General features: G+C 43.5%; 1 protein-coding gene across 1 annotated transcript in view; it reads left to right on the top strand.

The window, feature by feature from the left end:
- slc35f1 (solute carrier family 35 member F1) overlaps window positions 1-25333 on the top strand; it is a 95135-nt gene that overhangs the window by 5385 nt on the left and 64417 nt on the right. The window contains 2 exon segments of the mRNA XM_048250618.1: window positions 18015-18112; window positions 18115-18189. Of these exon segments, the coding sequence (XP_048106575.1) occupies window positions 18015-18112; window positions 18115-18189 (173 nt within the window).

The following is a 25333-nucleotide window of genomic DNA, read 5'->3' as shown; positions in this document are numbered from 1 at the left end:
GTGTGCACTGATAAATAAATACACACACATATGCACATGCATACAAACACACCTATATTTCTCTGAAAGCTTAGACAACAACGCTAGTCATGGTATTAATATCTGGGTGGTAAACTCATCCGCAGCCAGAGGCGGACAGAGTACACAGCTTCATTACTTGAGTAAAAGTACAGATACCCTTTGCTAAATTTTACTCAAGTACAAGTAAAAGTACAACAGTCAGATGTCTACTTAAGTAAAAGTACTGAAGTACTTGTTTTTAAAAGTACTTGAGTATCAAGAGTATAAGAGTAGCCTACATTTTCTAAATATTGCATTACTACTGCCACAGTGCTTACATTTATGTACAGAAACATACATGGAGTTATGAAAATTTTTAATGTTAATACCTTGGAGAATGTAAAATGAATTGGAAGCAAAATCAAGTAATTTTCATCTTTTTACCATGTTGCCAGGGATGGGCAGTATTTCTAATACATGTATTTAAAATACGTATTTCAAATACAAAATACTATTTTGTAATTGAAACACTTGAAGCGAAAACTATCATTAACTTGTTCAGAAAATTGAAATAGTCTGGTGAGATGGGGCCACAGGTTGGCACATTCCCAGGATGGACCTGCTGCGTCTTCATCCATTGTTTCGTCCATGGCTTTGTCTCTTATCTAAATCTGACCATGGAGCTGACTTTGGCGGAAAGCTGAAGGTGATTGCTGATAGGCTGTCCCAATAAGTGGCGCCTGCACAATCCAATCACGTTTGAGAGGGAAACAACAAATTGAAGGTTTCCAAGATTTTTCTTTTCCTTTTTTTTTAGAAGTAGTAACGGGTACTCACGATTATGGAGAGAAATGTAGTGGAGTAAAGAGTACAATATTTGCCTCTCAAATGTACTTGAGTAAAGTCATGAGTACTCCCCAAAAATTATACTTGAGTAAAGTACAGATCAGAAGAACAAAAATCTGTTTTTGATGCTTTTAACCTCAGCGCATTTCTTTCAAGTATGACACTAACATCTCCAGTCCTTTCAGAGGTAATGATTACCGTGCACTTTCAAGATTATTTTTTAATGCTATACTGTACATCCTTTCTGGTGTGTGTGTATGCATGTGTGTGTGTGTGTGTGTGGGGGTCCTCGCCTCACCTATTCGAGGGGACCTCCTCAGCAAAGCATGTGTTGATTTCTGCCTAGCCCATAAGTTTTTCAAATTTCCTGAATAATTACTGTAATTATGATGACATGGTGGCAACCTTATTGAAATTCAGTGTCAAAAGTGGCGCGCACTGTCACATGGGGGCCAGGGTATCATTTGGATCGGAGGACAGGGAAGCTCTTCGCTCTGAACTTTGCGTTAAGGGTTTGTCAAATGGCCTTTTGTATAAAGACAAAATCCAATTATTTCCAAGGTTATTATAATTTGACAGCCACCTAAGGACAAGTAGCTCTCATTTTTTAAAGTCACAAGGTTCAAATCAAAGCCAGTGTGTGGCAGAGGAGAAAAGGGGCATTTTCTGCATTGCCAAACTAACTTACAGTGTAATGACACTGCCCTGCCATCCAACACCCACATGGCAAGCCTTTCCAGAATGTTCTGAACTCTAGCCCAACATTTCATTTCTGTTCCATCTCAAAGTCAAAGTCAAAGTCAGCTTTATTGTCAATTTCTTCACATGTTCCAGACATACAAAGAGATCGAAATTACGTTTCTCACTATCCCACGGTGAAGACAAGACATATTTTGCCAATTTAGGTCCACAGACAAACATAACATTCAAGTAAACAAAAAAGTAAGTAAATAAGTAAATAAGAGGGCACATATAATAATGAAAAAATAAGAGCAGCAAAATTTGGTTGAAATTGTGCATAGACAGTCAATAAAATACTAGTGCAAAGTCAGGCCAATAAAAGGCTTGGGTAGTTCTGTTTGACCTAAGTAAGAAAGAAAGTGGCATAGTGGTGCAAGTTATGTAAGAGCAGCAGAAGTGTTGTGTTTTCAGGACAACAACACCAAGTTGTAAAGTGTACAAGTGTGCAAGTGTGCAAGTGGAGTAGTGCAGGTGACCATTTTGGGTCCAATGTCCAGGATGTTATGTTATGTAGCTGAGGGTGGAGGGGAGAGGAGGAGGGAGAGTTCAGCATCCTTACAGCTTGGTGTATGAAGCTGTTTGTGAGTCTGGTAGTGCTTGGGGGCGCAGGCTTCTGTACCTCTTCCCAGAGGGCAGTAGATCAAACAGATTGTGAGCGGGGTGACTTGCATCACTCACAATTTTGGTCGCCTTGCGGGTGAGGTGGGCAGCATCTGGCAGCCATGTTGTGTGGTTCGACTCGTGTCTGCACCCAAGAAGACCAGTCTTTGAGAGTCTTTGAACACAAAGCCATACCACTGTGTGTAAAGATTAAAGGGGCTCTTTTTTTCTCCTCTCATGCTCTCAAGGTAGCCTGGTACAGTTGGCAGATGAAACACACGTGTGCACAGAGGGCGAAGGCCTGGTTTGGTGGAGGCTCTTTGGAACATCAAAGTCAACGTCATCTCCAATGACTTACAATGATGGCACAGTAATAAATGTCAACAATAGTCTGGGTTCAGTTCAACTGAATGTTTTTCAGCTTCTACAGCACTATCACTCCTATCAGTCCTTGTCACTGCACAAACATTTCAGCAAATGATCTGATTTTTAGCACAGCGAATATCCATTTTAATACGCTTGTTACCATGAAGATTTTGAGGATTTCCATTTTTGAATGGGGGCACATAAGTAAGAATGAATGCATAAATGCATGAATGAAATCAGATGAATTGTTCTCCTCTGTTTAGATGGTCTGGAGAGAGAGACAGAGAGGGGAGGGGGAGGGGGGTTAAGTGGAGATGCAGAAACATGATCAACAGAGAGAAGCAGAGTGTTATACTGAGGGAGAATGTTGGACCAGAGTTGACAGAAAGGCAGACGGTAGCAGACTTTTAGAGAGATAAGGATGTCAGAGAGAGAGAGAGAGAGAGAGAGAGAGAGAGAGAGAGAGAGATGCAAGTGTGTTAAAGGAAGTCAGAAGGGTGGATTCAGACAGTTGTCAGTCATGGAGCTGGTCCAAGTCAAATTGCACCAGACTGCCTTCCTGCCTCTCCCCCCGTTCCCTTATCCAGACTTTCTCTCTGTATGTATATGTGTTTGTGTGTGTGCGTGCGTGCGCGTGTGTGTGTACCTGCATATGTTTTTCTGTGTGTGTGGTCTGCATCATAAAGGTTAGTCAGAACATGGCCATTATGTTTCTCAGGCTTGTTATCTGTTTTAAATAATTACCTCTCACAGAGAATGTGTGTATGTGTGTTTGTGTGTGTGTGTGTGTGTGTGTGTGTGCACATGTAGTGTGTGTGTGTGTGGTGGGGGTGGCGACATGGGGCAGATGGCATCCTGGGACACAGCGATGCCACTATGCCACACACTGCCTGGGGGATTGGCCACCTGGACCAGTCCCAGCAGCCTGCATGTCCCCAGGCATCCCTCCCTTCCTCCCTCCCTCCATTCATTCATTCAGTCATTCAATTAAACATCCTCAGTTAAAAGTGCCAAGGACATTTCACAGATTCTTTAACAGGTTCTATGTAGGTGTAGCCTCGTGAGACCATCCTGATCTCGCGAGCTTTCAAGGTTTCACTCGCAGATCAGTCTGGCAACTTTTCGTTAAAGAGAATTTGGAGCAGTTCACCAAACGAACGTCCAATCAGCGTTGGCTTTGAGGCGGTTGAGGTGTGGTATAGCGAACAACATGACGGCATCCACAGATGAGATGAACATAGATAGATAGATAGATAGATAGATACTTTATTGATCCCCAAGGGAAATTCAAGCTATTATATCACGCAAGATTTATTTAAATTAGAAAGTATTCCTGGGTAAGCTGTGAAGTTTCCAGTTCATAATGGAGGAATATAGGCTACTTTCTTCAGAAGTGTAGGGCCTACCGTGAAAACTTGATGGGAATTGTCGTTGATTAGGTTCATGTCACATACAAATGGTAAGTTAAAACATCTTAACGTTAGTTCTAACTTAACGTATGTTACCTAACTTAGATGTTCATCTAATTGGTTCATTTAATTGGTCGATAACCACCAAAGGTGGTGATAGACAGATGGTTTATCCAATCAGCTAACCAGTATTTCCGCCCCTTCCCAAAAGTTCTTCAATGAAAAGTTCCCAGATGGATATGCGGAGCAAATCCATCTGGCGGAGTCAGGTTAATGTAGGTGTCCATCCATACATAAAACAATGGTAGCAACAAGGGCTCGAACGATTTTCCTCTGATCTGTTGAAGTTTCACATAACAGCGTCCTAGGAAAAGGGTGCTATTATCTGTCCATCATTGTACCGTTTTGTACCATGCCATTCATCCGTTCAGCCAGTCATCTGTGGCTTCACTGACTCATTCACTCGGTCACTTGTGTCCACGAGTGCCACTCAGGCAGACAGATAATCTGCTGTTCCTGCCGTTTGTTTTCTCTGCCCATCCGTTATGCAAGCCCATTAAATGCTCTACTATTCCCAGAAATGTTTATCTGGGCAAATGAGAGTCAAGTAAGCCCCAAGCCCCACTCACCATCCCTCCCTCACCCAAACCACCACCTCCACCCTCATGGCATGATGGAAATTGTTGGACACTGTGTATATAATGAAGAATAAAGAACGTATCAGAGTTTGCACTAACTCTGAATGGTCATAGTCATATGTTAATAGTAAGTATAAGTATATATACTCTTTTGATCCCGTGAGGGAAATTTGGTCTCTGCATTTATCCCAATCCGTGAATTAGTTAAACACACAGTGAGGTGAAGCACACACTAATCCCGACGCAGTGAGCTGCCTGCTACAGCGGCGCTCGGGGAGCAGTGAGGGGTTGAGGTGCCTTGCTCAAGGGCACTTCAGCCTTTCCAACTGGTCAGGAATCGAACCGGTAACCCTCCGATCGGTAATCGGTAGAGCACCGATTGCTGCTTGTGAAGTTGTTTTGAGATTTTGCACATGAGAAATCACGACACTTCTGGAGTCAGTGAGCTCATTTGAAACAATAACAGGGCTTAAAATGAACCCAGATGTCAGCTCCCTCTTTTGATGTATGCACTGTACGCCACTGTGCCTACCCACCATTTGTTTTCCAGTTGCAGATAGTGATGTGATTTGATGACAACAGTTGGTGTAAGAACGTTGGTATAAACACTGAGAGATTCTATACTAGACTATTCATGGCTGCAGGGAGACTCAATACTAGACTATTCATGGCTGCTGAGAGATTGTATATTTGACTATTCATGGCTGCAGGGAGATTCTATAGTCGACTATTCATGGCTGAAGGGAGATTCTATACTAGACTAATCATGGCTGCAGGGAGATTCTATACTCGACTACTCATGGCTGAAGGGAGATTCTATACTAGACTATTCATGGCTGCAGGGAGCTCTGTGTTAGCAAGGTGTTGCAGTTTTCTTGATCTTGCTTGTCGAACCGAACATTTCTCTCTCCTGCTCTCACTTAGTAAGAGGTTTTGCTTACACCATCACTCCTGTGCTAGCACACTCCCTTACACACAGTCTCTTTCAATTTATCCTCTTTTCCTCTCTCTCTCTCTCTCCCTTTCTCCCTCTCCCTCTCTCCCTCTCTCTGTCTGTCCTTGGATTCTAGGGGCTCTCACTAGGTGCTGTCACTGCGTTCATCAGGAATGGGAGGGGAAAGAAATGAGGCCTTGATGTATGTTTCTGTCTCAGAGAGTGCATGTACGTGGAGGTCACCCCTGCTGATGTGTATTGAGTGGAACTGGGGAGTAATTTGGGGGAAAATGACATTTGATTGGGCTTTCAGAACCTCTGCTCGACACAGGGGGACTCCTCGTCCCCGAGCCCTGTAGCCGAGGTGTCTGTGAAATCAATCTCAGCAAACACTCGGACTCAAACACTCACTCGCTCTCTCTCACTCTCTCTCGGTCTCTCTCCCTCTCTCTCTCTTGCTCTCCCTCTCACTCGTTCTCCAGCGTGCGCTGCTCATTCGCCTGGTCTCTCACTCATTTGCTCAGTCTGTCACTCGCTCACTCACTCCTTTCTCACCCCCTCACTATCCAGGCCTCCAGTTTTTCACCTCTTTACTTCTCTCTCTCTAGCCGTTTGTTACTCGCCGTCTTTCTACTTTCACTCGCCGTCTGTCGTGTCTATAAATATGCAGGCACTCCCTCTCTCCAACTCTGTCTTCCTCTCTGCTGCTGTGATCCACATGCTGCCTTCCTCTACCTCCGTCCTCTTCCCTCAATCTCCCTACCTCTCTACCTCTACCTTGTTTCCCTCCATCTCCCTACCTCTCTACCTCTACCTTGTTTCCCTCCATCTCCCTACCTCTAGCTTGTTTCCCTCCATCACCCTTTCTCTCTACCTCTACCTTGTTTCCCTCTTCCTCATCTTCTTCTCTTTTTCCCTCTCTTTTTCTGACACATTTTTCTTTATCTCTCCATACCTCTGTCCTACTCTCATTCCCACTCAGTTCCCCCCCTCTCTCTGTCTTCCTTCATGTCTCCCTCCCCAACATTTGTCTCTTTCTCTTTTTTCTCTCTCTCTCTCTCTCTCTCTCTCTCTCTTTCTCCTCTCTCTCTCTCTCTCTCTCTCTCTCTCTCTCTCTCTCTCTCTCCTCTCTTCTCCCAGTCAGGCCCCCTGCTGTCTCCACTCCTCCCTGCCCTGTGCACAGTGAGAGAGCGTAATGAGCCCTTGGTAGCCACTCTGTGTTTTAACTTGCCTCTCTCTCTCTCTCTCTCTCTCTCCCTCCCCCTCTCTCTCTCTCTCTCTCTCTCTCTCTCCCTCTCTCTCTCTCTCTCTCTCTCTGTCTAAGCCGAGGAGCTGTCAGCAGTCATTACGTGATGTCATATCACACGGCCCCACCAAGGGCACCACATCACTCAGTGCATGATTTGGACTCGAGACGCGAACCTTTCTGACACAGTTGTTTCAACAGGCGTTGGTCTCTCATGTTCAGGGCAGTTGCTCTGTGCTTTGACATCTGAGAAACACCAAAATACACATACAGCCCAAGAACCGTCTTTGCAACATGTGAAGGCTTATTTCTAGTGCTGCAGTGGCGCTCAAAACTAGATCTCAGAGCCTCTCTTTGCTCTCTTCTCTTCCTTTTCGTGAAGCGTTTTTACAAGTAGAGGTATTCAAGAGAGCGTTATAAAATGGCTCATGAAAAATTAATTTCCACACTCACCTGGACAGTTTCACCCCTCCCGGTTTCGTTCCTCCTCTTTATAGACTCTGGTAATTAGTTGGGTTCTTTTGGAGCATTGTGTGCACTACTCCTGAATGCCACCGGCTCATCTGCTGGTGGAAAAAGGTTAATGACAACACAGACAAAAACGCAAAAATGAAACAAAGCTTTTTTCCAACACAGAATGTAATTTATTTTTCCCATTCAAGCACTGTTGTAGAGGATGATGCCCAAAATAACAGATGATATCACTCTTTGTCTCTCTCTCTCTGGTTCTTCTCCCTCAATTAATTAACCTTTCCAACATCTGGAATCAGGGAACAGAGTTTGCTGAGACAAGTTAATTGCTAATAGATAAGAAAAGTCTATTGTTCTCCTTAAATAACAGACTTTCCCTGAGCATGCTTTCTTATTCCTTCTTTTCTCTGTCTTTGGAAATTGTTACCAGAGCAGAATTACACTTCTGCTACACGATCAGCATGGCACGGTTTAGTGAACAAAGGTGTATCGCTTTCACCTGGAAACTACCGCACTGCAGAATACAGCATGCTGTGCACTCGTAGAGAAAAAGAATGTGTGACTTTACCGCCCCTTACCAGCGTCTAACCAGCTTAGCAGACACCATCCCTTTTCGCATTTGAGACCTTCCAAGAGTACAATCTAGAACTGTTTAACTCTGTATCTTAAGGGCTTTTACATACATTTTTTGTTGGTCCTATGCAAGACAGTGGTATTGGTGTATTGGCCTATATGAGACTTTTGCTGTCTCCTAATGCTTGACAGTGATGATCAGACTAGCAGACTTGTATTGTCCACTTGCTGATCTCATCTCCCTGTCCTTGAGGAGAAGGGTCAGCACAACATCAGTCCCCTCAGAGCCTCTACAGACCACCACACACATGAACACAGAGAGTGTCAGCTGACTACCGGTACATATCATTTACAGTCTGCTCATGACACACACACACACACACACACACACACACATATCACCCCACACACACACACACACCGCACTGGCCAGTACACACAGCTGGATGTGACTGATGTCCTTGGAGAATGCTCAGAATAGGGTGTGGTTATGGTAAAACATGATTCACCACCTCTCAATCACTTCACGTCTGTGATTGCTTTTGGTTTTTAATGTGAGCGTGGCTTATAATAGAGAGGCTTTTTTGAGGAGATGAATTCATGTTGTTAGCAAGGTGTCATAAATCTGTGGTGTGAGGCTGACTGGGAGAGAGAGAAAAAAAGCTACTTCTCACTCTGCACAGAACGAGCGCTCGTACCATGTGCTCACCCATAAGGTGTTAGTGTGCCGATCGCACCTATCCACCACTGAACAAAGTTTACTTTTTGGAACCTTCACACCTATAGTTTGATACTGAGGTTTGAGTATTCCTTGCAAAAAGGATTCATGCTGAACAACTATATTTGAAATGATAATGTTGTATTACTGACTCCATTTTGCCTCTGGATGCCCAACAGTTTCCTTTTAGCATCTAGGATGTGCTGTGGTTACCATGAATAATTCAAACCCCTTTTGGAAAGCATACATTGCAGACACAGAGAATAAATATCTAGAATGTTTGTGTAATCTGGATGAGTATTGTTTTTTCCCACCTTATACACTGGAAACCGCATCTCATCTTTTGTGCAAGGCACACCACTGAGCTGGCATAGACTTAATGCAGTGAAATCTTTACCCAGGTAATGTTACCTGGGGTACAGTGTCAGAGGACCTAGAGAGGGAAAAAATACACACATATTTCATCTTTAATATAATTGCCTCCAAGCAGAGCAAATTGCTTTCCATCTAAATGCAAATTTCCGGCCCGCCTTTGGCACGGTCCAACAATGAGATCGGGCTTGGCGCGCCGACACTGCCTCCGAACCTCCTGCAAAGTATCGGCGGCTTAATGTGAATCCCCCAGCGGAGAAGGACATCAGAAATGAACACCTTTACTGTAAGGCGCTTAAGTGTCTATTGATTTCGCTCACACTGCTCCACGTACCACCGAACAAACATCATCCTAATTGGCCTCCATCAGCAGTGAGTGGCTGGGGCGTTGTTTGCTTAATGTGCACAGTTGGTGAGTTACAGGACAGTATCAGCCCAAAGCTGTGTTTAACTGATTTAATGCATATTCGTAATGCGACTTTATACTCTTTGGAGCACTCCCTGATTTCTTAATTTTTAGCCACTTTACCTGTCGAGAGGTGCATTTAATGTTAGGTATGGGAGGTATTGAAGAAATTTGAACTAGTGATATGATTTGATCATTGATGTAAGAACCATTTAACATGACACTGTATTTTATACTGTATTTTACTTTGGCTCTTGCAAAGGCCATGGGAGAGGATAGCTTTTAAGATTGAAGTCTGAGATCTGGAATTGACTGAAGCCACACTAGGCAATCTTACACCAATACGCATAAAACAACTCCGCTGACATTTACACATGCCTATTTTCCCTGGGTAGCGAATAAGCCCGGATGCGTGTTACAACATGCTGTAAGCAAAGTGCATGGTAATGGATTTCCTCCTGTGTAGCATAGACCATAAATTCATGCTAATATGGCTACCACTTGATCAGAATCCTCCCTCAACTCTCTTAACAAAGCCTGTTTAACACTGGTATTTTAAACTATAGTTAAATAGTCAGTGGGAATAAAAATCTCACAGAAAGATTTTTTAATGTCAGTTCTTCATTTACATTGACAACTAAATGAGTTACGGCAATGATTGGGCCACTGAGATGGAGGGCATTGCTCTGACATTATATAAAATTATGATACACACTAGCTTTACTCTGAATTATGCAGGTATCTCATAAAGAGCTGTTGGAGATGATCGGTTTGACTAGACTCTTGACATCAACAGCACCACAAGAAATTAACTGCTGTTTGTCCAAACAAACACACAAAACACACACACACACACACACACACACACACACACACACACACACACACACACACACACACACACACACACACACACACACACACACACACACACACATACCAAGCAGATTTTGCACTGCAATGTGTTTCTGGGTGTTATCACTCAGGAAGGACAGAGACCACAATTAAAACAGAAGAGTTTGAATGGAACCACAGTGCGGTAATGAGACCATGCCTTGCTTTGTGTACAGCCCTGTAGAGTAGAGTATCCTCCTCCAGCTGAAATGAGACACCCATGATCCTTTGAGTGGTGTTAGGGGAGTGTAAAATGCCTAGAAACAATGCTCACCGTAAATGGTGCTGGATAAATCAATACAAGCTTAGTGGATTTTCACAATAGAATAAAAATTCTGATGTCCTTGTTTCTTAGAGGCATAAACTGAATGAGATTTGGTGCGTAATTTGAAACTATTTGATTGTCCAACAGGGTGAATGCAAATATGATCTCATTTCTAGAATTATGTAAATACATGGAAAGGGATCCTTTATCTAGCATACATTGAGAAAGTGATGTATTTAGGGAATTGGCTGGTGCAGCCCTAACAGCACCCAGGAGTGTGTGTGCGTGTGGGGGAGAGTGTGTGTGTGTGCGTGTGTGTTTGTGCGTGTGTGTTTGTGTGTATGTGTGTACGTATGTGACAAGAGCTGACTTTGTTAAAGGTGCAGTTTGTGATACTATTACAACCAAGGCCGGCGGAAGGCAATCCTGCGCCTTGGGCGAAATAGAAATATGTCGCCTTATGTTCATAGACTGCGTGCCACTTTTGACTGTGTGGTACCTTCCCAAAAGCCCCTGGATGCAGCGTGCAGATCTGGGCTGGTTTCAATGTGGGGGAGCTCAACGTTGCTACTTTCCAGCGTTACTGGACTGCAAGGAAAAATAAAAAAAAATGTTGTGGGACTATTGTGATTGCGAGGCCTCACAGAAAAAATGGTAGCCTACAATTAAGCAATTAGGCTTTTCACGTAACATAAACATATTATTTTACAGGCTATTATACAGAAATCGGACTACCTATTTAAAATGATGCCGTCTGTTAGGTGTGCATTCAAACGTGACATTAGGAACGCACTTCGAGTGTCGCTGTCTCATCACCCCACGATAGGACCATCTTATTGCGTGGAAACAAGCTCATTGCTCCCCTGATTCGGTGACATGATGAGATTCAGATTTTTACCTTATTACATTGTCGTCCCTCTGTTACGTTCCATAGCAACCTGATGATTCAGGCTGAAGATCAGTAGGCTACCCATACGCGGGAGAAAAGTTTTTCAACCTGTGCACTTTTCTTCTGCAGCACTATGCTTTGAACGTCTGATTCATGACTGTTATTTAACCAATATCACTGAAAATGAATTGCTCCCGCATTTAAACCGTCTATGTCATTATTTGACAATGTGCAGTGTTGTAGCGCTGTGGCGCCCCTGGTAGTTTGGGCCCAGGGCAATTGCCCAGAATGCCCATGCCTTCCGCCGGCCCTGATTACAACACCCCTTTCGTCAAATTCAGTGAATCCAGCTGTCTATTCTATTCTGTGTGCTCTACCAAAAATGTGTATGCTACCAAAAATGTGTGTGCTACCAAAAATGTGCATGCTACCAAAAATGTGCACAGCCCCGACTCTATATGTGGGCAACAGTGTGTCCAGCACAAGTATGTGAACCAACACAAATTAACATGCATATTGTCAGAAAGATCTTACGCTGATCTTACCCTTGCAAACATCTTTACAAACATTAAAGGACAACACTAAAACCTGTTGTGACTAGTAGAGTAGAGCCTACATGCATCTGCATGCACCTATTATTTCTAGGCAAAGTGAAACTAACTTCACTGTGGACTTATAGTCAACGGCAAAACAGTTCTACACAGCTACTTACTTTCACTATTGACTGTCAAGAGGTTACCATCGGAAGCATAGCCTGAAAAAAACAACCCCAATAATGTTCGAATGACTGAATAAAAATCCTAAGGATAGCAGAGGAGTTGTTTGGGACTGGTTGCTAAGGGCTGCTTACATATCGTGACGGTGCATCTTCAGCTGTGCTTTATATGTGCCTTTCGCTATAGATCAGGTTTTTCTTGGTCAGTGGCGTAATGATTTTTAGAGGCTGTAAGAAAGCGATTTTTCGATCATGCGCCAGAACACACCTTACTGTATGTCGTTAAGTGCCACACCCCTGGCGCAAAGTGTCATTAGTGTGTATGTAACTTTATTGAGTGTAAGATAAGAACGCTTTCCGCCGGGTGTAAGATAGGGCCCATTGCCTTTAAATCTTGCTCCATTTGAGCCAAACACATATCCAACACATAGCCGCCATAGGAAATACAACTAAAGGTATGGGAGGTTCTTTCTTGAATTTCCCCTTGGGGATCAATAAAGTATCTATCTATATATCTATCTATCTATCTATCAACATATTGAATCTTCCATAATAGTATATGACAAGTGCACATGATTGCTATAGCTGTTGTGATAATGCAGAGCTGAGTGATTGGTATGCCAGAGCCATTGTTTGCTCTGCGTCTTTGGCAGCATGTAATCTGGAGAGGTTGAGGTAATGACTCTCATTATGTTTAGCTAGCGGGAGGGGATGTGCCGCTAAAGCACCGTAATTAAAAGTTTCTGGTAGGAAATAGAAGGAAAACAACAAGCCCCCTATGCTCAATGCATCCTCAAAACACAGACAGACACACACACACACACACACACACATGACACACACACATATGACACACACACACACACACACACACACACACACACACATATTCAGACAAACACACACACACCCGCGCACACACCCTGGCCCACCCGTACTTTGCCATATATAGGGCTCAGATACTTGGCACTGGCAGATAGCCACTCTATCAGATAACGGTGCTATCATCCAATAGCCCCCATCAGTCAATTATCAGCAGTGTGGAGAGGAGTTGCCAAACTAATTACACTCCCGCCTAATCTGGAACATCATCAGGGGCTTCATCACATCACTGTTAGACGCTTTCCATTTCACGGCAGAGAGACGCAGAGATGGAGAAACTGTCCCAATGTGAATGTACAGTACTTTACGTACGAGTTGTTGTGAGTTTCTCTGAGAGGAAAGATTATGGGTACAGGGAACAGGTCAGAACTGGAGCGTACTCCACACCGTGTAGATAAGTAGTGTAGCCCTTTAGGTGTGAGTTTTTGAACATTCTAACAAAAGATTCAATTCCGCAACAATTCTCAAGTTCTAGAATTCCATGTTGAATTCAGTGAACCCAGATATTCTTATTCTATTTCATTTTCCAATATTCCTGTCACACTGGTGTGATGGTACACCGCTAGAGAACAACCACAGACACCCAGAACACCAGCACAGTTATTTGTGTTAAGTAATGTGAAACTCTTCACAACTTGAGAATGAAAGTCGGAGCACAGTAATGTGTGTGCTGACAACCCGTCTGTGAAATCCATTTCCTCATGTTTTTTTTTTTTCAGGAATGTGTGAACACCAAACAATATTCTAATTTGCTTGCATATGTTATAATGTTTGGAGGCAGTGAGAGATTCTTGTTTGGCTCTCAATATCAACCCTTTGAATTCTGAAATAATCTAATTTAGCAACCTGCTGTGTTGCATATTTAAATATGACACACTACTTTATGTTTCTAATTTCCGCTATTGTACACAGACTTTTAGAAAGATCACCCCTGACCTGTTTTTGTTTTTAAGTGGTTCTGCTTGCTTTGTTTCCCAGGTATTGCTAATGAGATTTTAAATTAACTGTGAGAGAAGCACATTAATTTTAATGTCAAACGCCCGATAGGGAGTGTGAGTTGATATTCCTGTGGAGGTATATGAGAACCTTGGGTTGTGAGAATAGTTTGAGTTTTCTGCACTCCTCTGAGGCAGATAAACACGTGTGCACACAGACAAAACACACACACAAACACGCATGCATGCACGCATACGCACACACACACACACACACTAGTCTCTTGGGACTAGTATGAGCTTTGTTTGTGCTTTGCCCCTCATCCCTGAGCTCATAACAATGTGTGTGTGTGTGTGTACAGTATGTGTGCGTGTGTGATATTTTCAGTGTGTTTTGATTTCTATCATTCTAGTTCACATGACAAGCCTTAATGTGCATGTCATTATACTGCTAACACAAAGCCTGAGCGATTGTCAGAAGCATCCCAAACGGAATGTCATAAAAATAGTGATCGTTCTAAATAGCAGATTTTCCAGTGATCCCTATGTTGTTGTAGATCAACTATTAAAGCAGTGGGGAAAAACAAAATGTCTGTTAAAATCAATAATTCAGTAACCACAGCAGTGCACGTAGGTTGAACTTTTATGTAAAGCAGAAGGTATTCTTTCTTCCACAAACTGCTTGATGCGCTCCATTCGTATAGTATTGTCTATGTGTGTATGTCTGTGTAAAGGTAAAGGTCATCTTTATGGTCTTACTTATTTAAGTGTGTAAAAATGTTAATCTTAACAGTCTTTAGTGCTGCTTTAACAGTGGACATGAACACCATGCAAAGACCCAGACCTTACCCGGTCAACCTGCAACCTGCACTAAATTGCCCATCGAACCTCTCACAGGGGCCAATTGACTGTGAAACTCTAGTCTAGCCACTCTGTCTCACTCGCCTTATTTATTTATTTATTTATTTATTTATTTAGCCTCTTAAGATCCTCTCATATACAAACTCTCTCTCCCTAAGCACATTTCAGTCATATAGATGGACTCATTAGTATGGAAGTGTGGTCTTTCTGTGCTGGAGTATTTTCTTTTGCTTTGGAATGCAGGGCTGCTGTGAGACCCCTGAGGTTTTGTGTGTGTGTGTGTGTGTGTGTTATGTGGGGTAGTGTGGCGTGGCTGTGTGTATGTGTGTGTGGGGGGTGGAGGTGAATGTGGCAGGATAAGAGGTAATACTACGGAAGCAAAGCTGTCAGTCCACCTTGACAGGCTCCCCTGAGACACCGGCCTGCATACCAAATCAGTTCTACACACAGAGGCACAACCCATCAAATACACACACACACCCACAGCCACATACACACACAGTCACATACACACACACACACACACACACACACACACACACACACAAACACACATGCTGTGTGATGGTGAGAAAAGTTGGAAGGTGTGCTATGTATATTCTGTGAGTCGGAATGAAAGCGTCATTGCGGGTCGCTGAGGGTCAGAGAAAAAGAGAGATTGTCCAGCACACACACACACACACACTGCTCTGGTCCTGGCTCTTATTATGTCTGCTGTATTAATATTCACACAGGTAACCTTTTCTCAAACCACTGTGCTACATAGACCCTACATAGACATCGCACAATTTTGCTGAAAAAAGAGACTGCTGCCACGCAGTTTCAAAAAATGTGGTGAAGATTGCATAGGGCATATGACTCTGACACAGCTTGTGGGGACAACGGGGATGTCTCTATCTGTAGACCTGCCTTGTAAAGTCACACAGCATGGAATGTTATCACTTGGGAAAGTGCTGGGTAAGTCTCCGGAATATTAAGTATGGAAATGGGAATGCAGATAGTAGAGAAGGCCCAAGTGGGGCGTTGTGCTTTCTTTCCAAAAAACGAATAAGCTTATTGACAAGACATGCACAAAATCTTTCCACTTCTACTTCCACACAAAACGGTGAGTGACTTTGTTGAACCACTTGAAAAGAGGAAATGTCATCTTGGGATTGTAAGAGTTTGTAAGTCATGTAACTCACTTCACTAGTGTCTTCGTTTTTGCTTTAGTTGAGTCTGGATTTGAATGTGGACAGCTCTGGTCTGAATTTGTGTGTACAGTAAGTATGCTCCGATTGCTACAAGTATACAATCATATGCAAGTGTAGGATTAGGAAATGGATTGCATCCCATCACGTCCCATTTAATTTTGAGAAATTTGAAAATAAACCAGACCAAACATCTCACAATTGTAATGTTCGAGTTAGACATTTTAATTGTTGCTGTAAAGAACTAAGCTGTGGAGACAAGCATCGTATGAGGTGGCCCAGCTGGCTACAGCACCCATATCACATTTGGTCCCACGGGTCTGACCCAGGTCATTTCCCGATACTACCCCATCTCTCTCTCCCACTCGCTTCCTGTCACTGTCTTCATTTTACTGTCCTATCAAATTAAAGGCATAAAAGCCCCCCCCCCGCTCCCTCTAAAAGAAACAATCTTCTGCATTCACTATTCTTTGGTGATCCAACTCTTGGATCAAATTTCTGCAGATTTCAATCAGACGGATGAGATGTGGAATGTAATCAGTGGGATGTGGTGGCAGAGGTCCTGTCTCTGGAGCACACCAATGGTGGAGATGTGTTATCTTATCGCAGGGGACAAAAGACCCAGCAGCCAATGTCCTCGGGCCTGATCACTTTAACAACAGCACGCATAGAGAAGTAGAGAGGGAGGGAAGGAGAGAACGAGAGGAACGATGAGAAGGAAGCCGCAAACAGAGAGAGAGAGAGAGAGACTGAATATGAGTGAAAGAAAGAGAAAGGCAGATAAATAGAGAGAGGGGGTTGAGAGAGTGAAAGGGAGATATAGAGAGTGTGTGTGTGTGTGTTTGTGTGTGTGTGTATGTGTGAGGGAATATCAACCCCACGCAGACAGCATCCTGCGGAAGCTGCATCTCCCAGCTGCCACCTGTTGATGAATGACAGGAAAGGCTTGAGTGCTTATCACTGCGCCGAGGCCCAGTGTATTTACACAGACAGAGTGTATTTATATAGACCCGGGCGACCGCAAATCACACTGGACGTGCCTCAGCTGCCGCCGACAGAGACAGCTTCTTAGGAGGGGGGCAGAGGGGATGTGTGTGGGGGGGGACGAACGATGGAGACATGCGGCACTGGAATCCCTGAGCTGACACCTGTCACTCAGCTGGTGGGTGCCATGGTTACGGCTGAGAGAGAAGAGCCTCTGAGTTTTCTCAGGCTAAGAGGAGACAGACCTCTGTCAAAGTAATGGCACTGACTGACAGGCTGGTTAGCCTCTGGAGGAAGTGGTTCAATCGGAAGGCTAGCTCAAGCCCCTACATATTCAGCCAGTCTCTCTGGAAAGGGTGGAGTAGGCATCAGGAACTAGGCATCCTGTTCACTATGAATTCAATCGTGGCGGCGCTGTGCTTCAGTCCGGCGCTTGTTGCGTCCAATAAGCCTTGCTGGAGTGCCCTCCACAAATATAATATAACGTCGGCTGCTCAGAAACACTGTAATCACTGTGGTTCAGCGGGTGCAGCATGATGTTAGCAATAATAAACTTGTAGGCTGAATTCCCAGGAAATTTGATTGTCGCTGAAATGTCTGTCTTGACCGTGTTATAAATCTCCTTACCAGCACCAGTAGGGATTAAATGCTAGTAAATATAGACTTACTGTCGCATTACTGAGGCAACAATCACTACTGCTACTACTACTACTACTACGATAACTACATAGTGACAAGGCTGTATTCTAATAACTGTTTTGTTTTCTTCCTCTCTCTTTCTCTCTCCCTCCCCCCTCTCTCTTTATCTATCTATCCTGCCTTTACTCACTCTGCCTCCCCCTGTCCTCTGTACCCTGTTTACACTTGCCTCTCTCTTGTCTTTCTCTATGGTTCACCCATCCGCTCTCTTTCTCCCTCTCTCTCTCTCTCTCTCTGTCTCATCCATCACCTCATTCTCTCTGTCACCTTTCTGTCTCGTCCTCTCCATCTCCCCTCTGTCTCCCCTCCCTTTTCTCTTTTTTTCCCTCCCTTTTTATCTCTCTCTCTCTCCCTCCCTCGCTCCCTCTCTCCATCCCCAGGGAGCTGCTGTTGACTCTGGCCCTGGGCCAGGTGCTCTCTCTGCTCATCTGCGGGATCGGCCTGACCAGCAAGTACCTGGCTGACGACTATCGTGCAAACACCCCGTGTTCCAGAGCTTTCTCAACTACATCCTCCTCTTCCTGGTCTACACCACCACTCTGGCCGTCAGACAAGGTACTGTGATGGTATCAGACCCCTGGGAATTGTGGGTCTCTCTCTGGGTACAAAAGGTTTAATCACTTCAGTGGTGTGCATTATAGTACCAAGTTAAAAGCAGCGTGGCATTATCTCCATAGCTAATCGTGCTATTTGCAGTCCCAGCAGGGGCTGATGACCTTTACCGGCCGAGCACTCAGCAGGTTAGCGTGCCCATATCACTGGTGTGAGAATGCATGAATTGAGACACACCTCAGCAGGGCAGTCCTCTATTATAAGCCATTAATTCTCCTCTGTCTGTGCACACACCGTAGGTCTATCCAGTGCATGTGTGAATAAAACTCTCTGTGAGCAGCAAGTAAAGTAGCCGAGCCTATTTTTACACCTCTCAGCCAATCAGCAATGCTGCTTCAGTAACATGAAAAGAAACTGGTTTATTTGGTCGGATTTTGAGCTGAAAAGTCAATAGCCTTTTCACCAGCATCAAGGAGTGCACCTTTTAACTCAATGAATCTTTTTCCTAACAAAATGCAAGGTTGTTATTTGCTACCAAATTTACAGTATGTAGACAAAAGTATTGGGACTTATGCCATTACACTCAAAGGAGGACATCCCAATCCCAGTGACATCCCATTTGAAATCATTAGGTATTAATAATATTATGGAGATGGTCCCCCTTTGCAGATGTAACAGCTTTCAATCTTTTGGGAAGGATTTTATAGTATGTGCAATTTTTTGGAAAAGGAAAATATCCGCACACTGTCTTCATTGCTCTCAAAGGTGATTTAATTGTGAAACGTTTCGACCACTCTGGTCTTTTTCAGTTACATTTGTTTTGATGTACCTGATGAAGACCAGAATTGTTGAAACGTTGTTCAATTATATCACCTTTGAGAGCAAAGAAGACAGTGTGCGGATATTCCTTTTTCCATTTGCATCTTTTATTATCTGGCACCTGTTTAAATATATATATATATATATATATATATGCATGCGTAACGGAGGCAGACTGAGCTAGCGATGTCTTCACAACACACCATATTATTGGCTCAATGTATTTACATCACACCACATGATTGGCTCAATGTATTCACATGTCAACGTTTTGCCGAGGAAGGGGTGGGATATGTGTAGACAACTGCCATATTGGCTTGACAAACTAGCCCCATGCATTTCTATGGAGTATTTTTTGAGTGCTGTGTCTCCACATTAGAAAGTCTCTGGTGTAACGGAGGCAGACTGAGCTAGCGTGCTGGTTGCCCATGTAAATCCTCACAGCCCTAACCTTAAGAACGCTTCTAACCGCTGAGTTGGAAGCCTGGTCTCCCATGCCGGTGTGTGTGTCAAAGTGGCAGGTTCGAGGCCCGTGAGCGGCGAACGAACCGACCTTGTGACAAGTGCATTCCCACATTGTGCATTTTTTGCCCATTCATTCAGAAGAGTATTTTTGAGTTCAGGCATTGATGTTAGATGATGTTAGACCTGTTCTCTGTGGGCCAGTCAAGTTCTCGCCCAACCATGTCTGTATAGATCTTTGTGGACCTTGTGCACTGGGGTACAGCGGTCTTAGGATTGATAAGGGCTTCCCCAAACTCTTCCCAAAAAGTTGTAAGCATAGAATTGTCCGAAATGTCTGAGTACACTGAAGCATTAAGATGTCCTTTCACTAACCCAACCCCAACCCCTGAAAAAAACATAATTACATCAGTATCACTCCACCAGCTTGATTGTCTAGAGTTTGCAAAGCAAGGTCCATATAGACAAGTTTATGTGATTTTGTTATGGAAGAACTCAACTGGCTCGCAGAAAACAGGATTCTCTACTACACCATCAAACACCTTTGGGGGGTGAACTTCTCGCCCAACATCCGTGCCTGGCCTCATAAATGCTCATAAATGTCCCAGTACTTTTGTGTACGTATATAGTGTAGAAAAAAACATTATGTGGGATCGAGGATGCCATTTTTGTAACACCGCTGTCTGTGAGACCACAGCCTCAGGCCTTGTCATGAATCATTCATAGCCCCCTGGTTCCCTGTTCAGGGCATCACTTCTTCAGGAAGTTCCCTTAGACTACACCATTCCATACTTTTTATAAGGGAGACTTTCTATCAATAACTTATGACGGGTGGAAAACATTGATGACAGTTGGAACTTAGTTGGATGATGTCATTGTTACACATGTTATCTGTGAGATCTGAGAGATTGAGTAACACCTGCCCTCAGTCTCTCCTACTGTGCACTCTTAAAACAAATGTGTTGAAAATAACACAATTTGTGTTGTTTTTAACACATCTCTATGTCCAGATAGGGACAACACAATTTGTCTTGTTTCTAACACATTGCTTTTGTTATATTGTGTACAATCTTACAACAAATCTGTTGAAAATAACACAACTTGTTGTTTTTTAACATATCATTATGTCCAGATAGGGACAACACAGTTTTGTGTTGTTTCTAACACATCTGTTTTAAGAGTGTGAGAGTAGAAAAGGAGCAACATCACTGAAGTATTGTATTTGATTGCCGTCAGCTATTTCTGCTCTATATCGACTTTTAATTGACTCAATAGAAGACATTGACAGAATAGAGTGCCCAGTCATTTCTTTTTTGTCTAGACGTGGCCATTGACAGAGGAAGTCTTCCTCCTTTTGGTGTGATTTGAGAGTCAGCGACTGTCTAGAAGCTATGCTTTCTGCCAAGGGTTGTGCCCTTCACTATAATACTTCAATTTGAGAGATTCTGTTGGGTCTGGCCAGGATAGAGGCTAAGTAGAAGTGGCTCGTATAACAATCTAAAAGCATCAAAAACATTAGGCTCTTTATCTGTAAACTTTGAGGGTGACCTCTGGGTGAGTGTGTGTGTGGGGTTTATTTAGTCTCCTCACACACTCATGCCCTGTTGAACCACTTAACACTAGATGGTTATGGTTATGGGATTTGGCACATGCCTTTGTCCAAAGCGACATACAAATACAAAAGTAATATAATATTTAAAATTGAACAGGGAACAGATTAGAATGTTGGTCAAACTATAATAAGGAGAATAGCAATAATAAACAACAATGTCAATTCAATCAATAGCCTAATAAAATAAGCAATGAAAATGAGGGGAAAAAGGCAATAATAAACAATAATGTCCATTCAATCAATAATATAAAAACAATAACATGGTAAGACTACATTAAGGAGAATATCAGTAATAAACAATAATGTCAAATTAATGAAATGAATAGATGAACCTTGCTTAAAGGCATCCTATGCAAGGTTAATATGACAGCTTTGAAGTCATTTTGATAGTAAACTAACTTGTAAAAGGGAGAATGGTGTGCTCTAAGATCTTTGTTCTAGATGTTCTAGAACATCCATTAATATAGCAGTCTCTAACATGCCTGTGGCAGAGACGGTTGATAATGTATATTAAGGATCTTTGCCTGTGGTAATGGTGACTGAATCCCAGATTGCATTCTGATTCTTCACTGGGCTAGAATACACATAGGCTAGAAACTGCCTTTAAGCCCAAAGCTGAATGACGCTACTGGAGACTTGGAACCTTTTTACGGTGCAGTCAATTACCTGGTGTTTTATCAGTCCGTCCACCCCATTATAAGGCCATTAGAAGATACATTGAAATGACTTATTTTCTTGACCTTAGAGAACCCAAGTCTATAATTTCCTCATGGCAAAATGAATATAAAAAAGCTGCAGGGCATAGAGAACCCAACTGACCTAAGGAATAATCTTCACCTAAACTTTGATTCTGCACATGTAGCTCTTTGCTCGTGGTGTTTTTTTTCCTGAAAATTCTGAGAGGTTTGACCTTTAGGAAGCCAACAAGTTCTGCAAAGCATTGATGTTTATGTCTAACGAAGTGGACACCTGTGCAGAAAAATAAGCGGCGCAACACACACACGACGTGTCATATTTTTTACAGTTTATTATGCACATGTCGAGTGCCAGTTTTGCGGAACGATTTGAATCTAATTTCCTCACCGTTGCCTCACGCTTTCCCTGAGCCAGAAATAGAACAAACTAGTCAAGGCCTGGAATGCTAAATGTGGTTTATTGTGTGTGTGTGTGTGTGTGTGTTGTGTGTGTGTGTGTGTGTGTTGTGTGTGTGTGTTGTGTGTGTGTGTGTGTGTTGTGTGGGTGTGTGTGTGTGTGTGTGTGGGTGTGTGTGTGTGTGTGGGTGTGTGTATGTGTGTGTGTGTGTGTGTGTTGTGTGTGTGTGTGTGTGTGTGTGTGTGTGTGTGTGTGGGGTGCGTTTATGTGTGTGTGTGTGTGTGTGTGTTGTGTGTGTGTGTGTGTGTGTGGGTGTGTGTGGGTGTGTGTGTGTGAGTGAGAGAGAGAGAGAGAGAGAGAGGGAGACAGACTGACAGACAGACAGAGAATGTGTAAAAAAGTGTCTGTGTACAGCATCAGCCAACACACTCTGCTGCTGCAAACTTCCACAACTTCAACCACAGCTCAGAACATCATGGCAGAACACCCGAAACAGGTGGGAAGAAATAAACTTTCTTACTTATGGCAACACAGGAGATCAAAAGCAATTGACATCATCCTTAACAATAGCGCATACCCAAACCCACCCCCAGCTGTAAGCAATGTGGAACTTGTTCAAAACTATTATACCAACAAGTACAGTGAGACAGATCACGCCCCATTACAAAAGGGTACCCTGGCCTCTCAACCCTTGGGCTCGCGATCCACAAGCATGAGCCTTCACATGCACTGAGGTAGAAAGTAATAAAGCTTCCCTGCCGAATAATAAAGCGAAAGTGGCTCCGATGGAGTAACTACGAGGCGTTAAAAGCCACAAAGCAAATGTTATGCCCATTGCTCCGCAAATCTTTAACACATGCCTATTAAATGGCGAGATCCTGAGTCCTGGAAAGCGTGCTAATACATAGAATCCCCAAGAAAGACAACATCCCCAATGACCCATCGACATGGAGGGACATCTCATTGTTGCCAACAATTTATAAGGTCTTTATGAAATGCATACTTGCCCGCATTCAGTTTTGCGGAACGATTTGAATCTAATTTCCTCACCGTTGCCTCACGCTTTCCCTGAGCCAGAAATAGAACAAACTAGTCAAGGCCTGGAATGCTAAATGTGGTTTATTAATAGAAATCTCGGGGAAAATCATTTGGATTGCCTTGATTCATAACTAAGCGACACCTTCCGCACGTTTTGTCTGTGCTTCTGGTAAACATGAAATCCTCGAGCACTGGGTGTTTTTAAATGTGTGCTGAGAGGAGATTAGACAAAGAAATATGACTCTCTCGTGGCTGTCGCATACAGTAGCTCCTTCTGAAGACCCTCAGCAGAGGCTAGTTAAATTGGTTTTGACAAGTAATAGATACCATATCACAGAACTCTATAACTTGAATTTCCCCTTGGAGATCAATAAAGTATCTATCTATCTATCTATCTATCATAACAAGAGCATCCATCTTTGTTTCCTAAATGAGAAATTAGGGATTTTCAGTGGATAGATCCTTAATCTCCATACCACGCCCACAAAATTAAATAGGCCTAGATAGTAAAAAAAGTGCTTACTTCGACAACATTGGTACCAGTTCACCATTCTATCATTGCTTTGTCATAGCTTGTCATGCTTGAAAGAAACGCCTTTCACTCCCTGATGCTGGAGCCACTAGAGCAGAGTGAAAGTGTAAAGAGTCCAATGCCTTTCTGCTCTCCTACTCCTGACGCGTGAACTTGGGATGGCACCAGCAGGCTGCAGAAAAGCCCATTATTTCCAAGTCAAGGTATTCTTCTCAGCAAGAGAAAGACGCAGCTGTGGCACTCCGACCGCCGACGCTCGCCAAATAGCTCCACTTGCGTGTCTGTCTGTAGTGTCTGGCGGCCGTCGCCGTTGTTATTGCGTCCACCATAAAGAGGGACACGTTGCGAGTGAATGGCGTGTGGCTCTCACTGTGTTTTTTCGCTCCTGGGACTGGCAGTGGGTAGTGAGTAGCAGCTGCCCATCTGATGCCTTGCCTGGGTGACTCACAATCAACTGCTGAGTAACTCCACCACCAACCCCTCCCACCAACCCTTCCGTTGCCAAGCACAATGTGCTCCCAACTGTGAAAGAAATTGTGGTGTGCAAGTGTTCTCTTTTAGTGTTTACTCTCTCTCTCTCTCTCTCTCTCTCTCTCTCCCTCTCTCTCTCTCTCTCTCTCTCTCTCTCTCTCTCTCTCTCTCTCTCTCTCTCTCTCTCCCTCTCTCTCTCTCTCTCTCTCTCTCTCTCTCTCTCTCTCGCTTTCTCTTGATCCCTCTGTGAAGTGGATTGGGCAGTACTCAACTTCTGTTCGGCAGTAGAGACTCTTTCACCCTCGGACATGTGAACACGCTGTCGCTCCGGCCTTTTCTCCTCGTGTGCTTCCTGTCAGGCTGTCAGGCCTACAAAGACCCCCTCGCTCCGGCTAGGGCTGGGCGATATGGCCTAAAAAAGAAAATCTCAGATTCCCCCCCCTAATTTTATCTAGTTTGGTAGCAGACCTAATAATCTACCTACCTTTGATAGTAACAGACAAGATGGATGGGGGATCTTGTACAGCTATCAAGCCTCCTCTGGCATTACCAGTATCATTAGTCTATGCATTGTGCAGTAGGCCTAAGCCTCTATGCTTATGAATGACCTCACTAATGAGCGCCATTACTTTTGACAATAGATCCTGCTTCTGGTTGCTACCCATCAGCAGCTGGATAAAGTTCAGTGATGGATTTTAAAGAGAAGTTTGATTTTCAGAAATACAAATTGATTTCAATAAAAAAAAAAAAACGGTTTTCGCCCCGGCACACATTCCATTCACACCAGGAAAGGGGAAACTAGACAGAGCAACATGAGGGACAGAGAGAAAGAGAGAGAGAGAGACAAAGAATGAGAGAGCAACAAGTGAGAGACTAAACACAGCCAGTGGTGTCCATCTCCCAAGGTGTCTCTCTCAGGGCCTCATGTCTCATTCTGAGTGACGTTAGTCTTTTCCCGCTCTCTTTGCCTGAGGCACCACAGCAAGCAAATGAAAAAAATTAACTCCTCTGCCTCTGCCTCGAAGAACAGTCAACATACTGTCTTGCCGCTATAGCACGTAGAGTCAGTTATTAATAACAGCAGGCTAGTGTGGTTGGCACAAGCAGCGACGCTTTTCATA

The sequence above is a fragment of the Alosa alosa genome, chromosome 8 (genome assembly GCF_017589495.1).
Source record: "Alosa alosa isolate M-15738 ecotype Scorff River chromosome 8, AALO_Geno_1.1, whole genome shotgun sequence".
Lineage (NCBI taxonomy): Eukaryota > Metazoa > Chordata > Actinopteri > Clupeiformes > Clupeidae > Alosa > Alosa alosa.
Note: the sequence above shows the minus strand (reverse complement) of the source record. Positions and strands in the feature narration are given on the sequence as shown.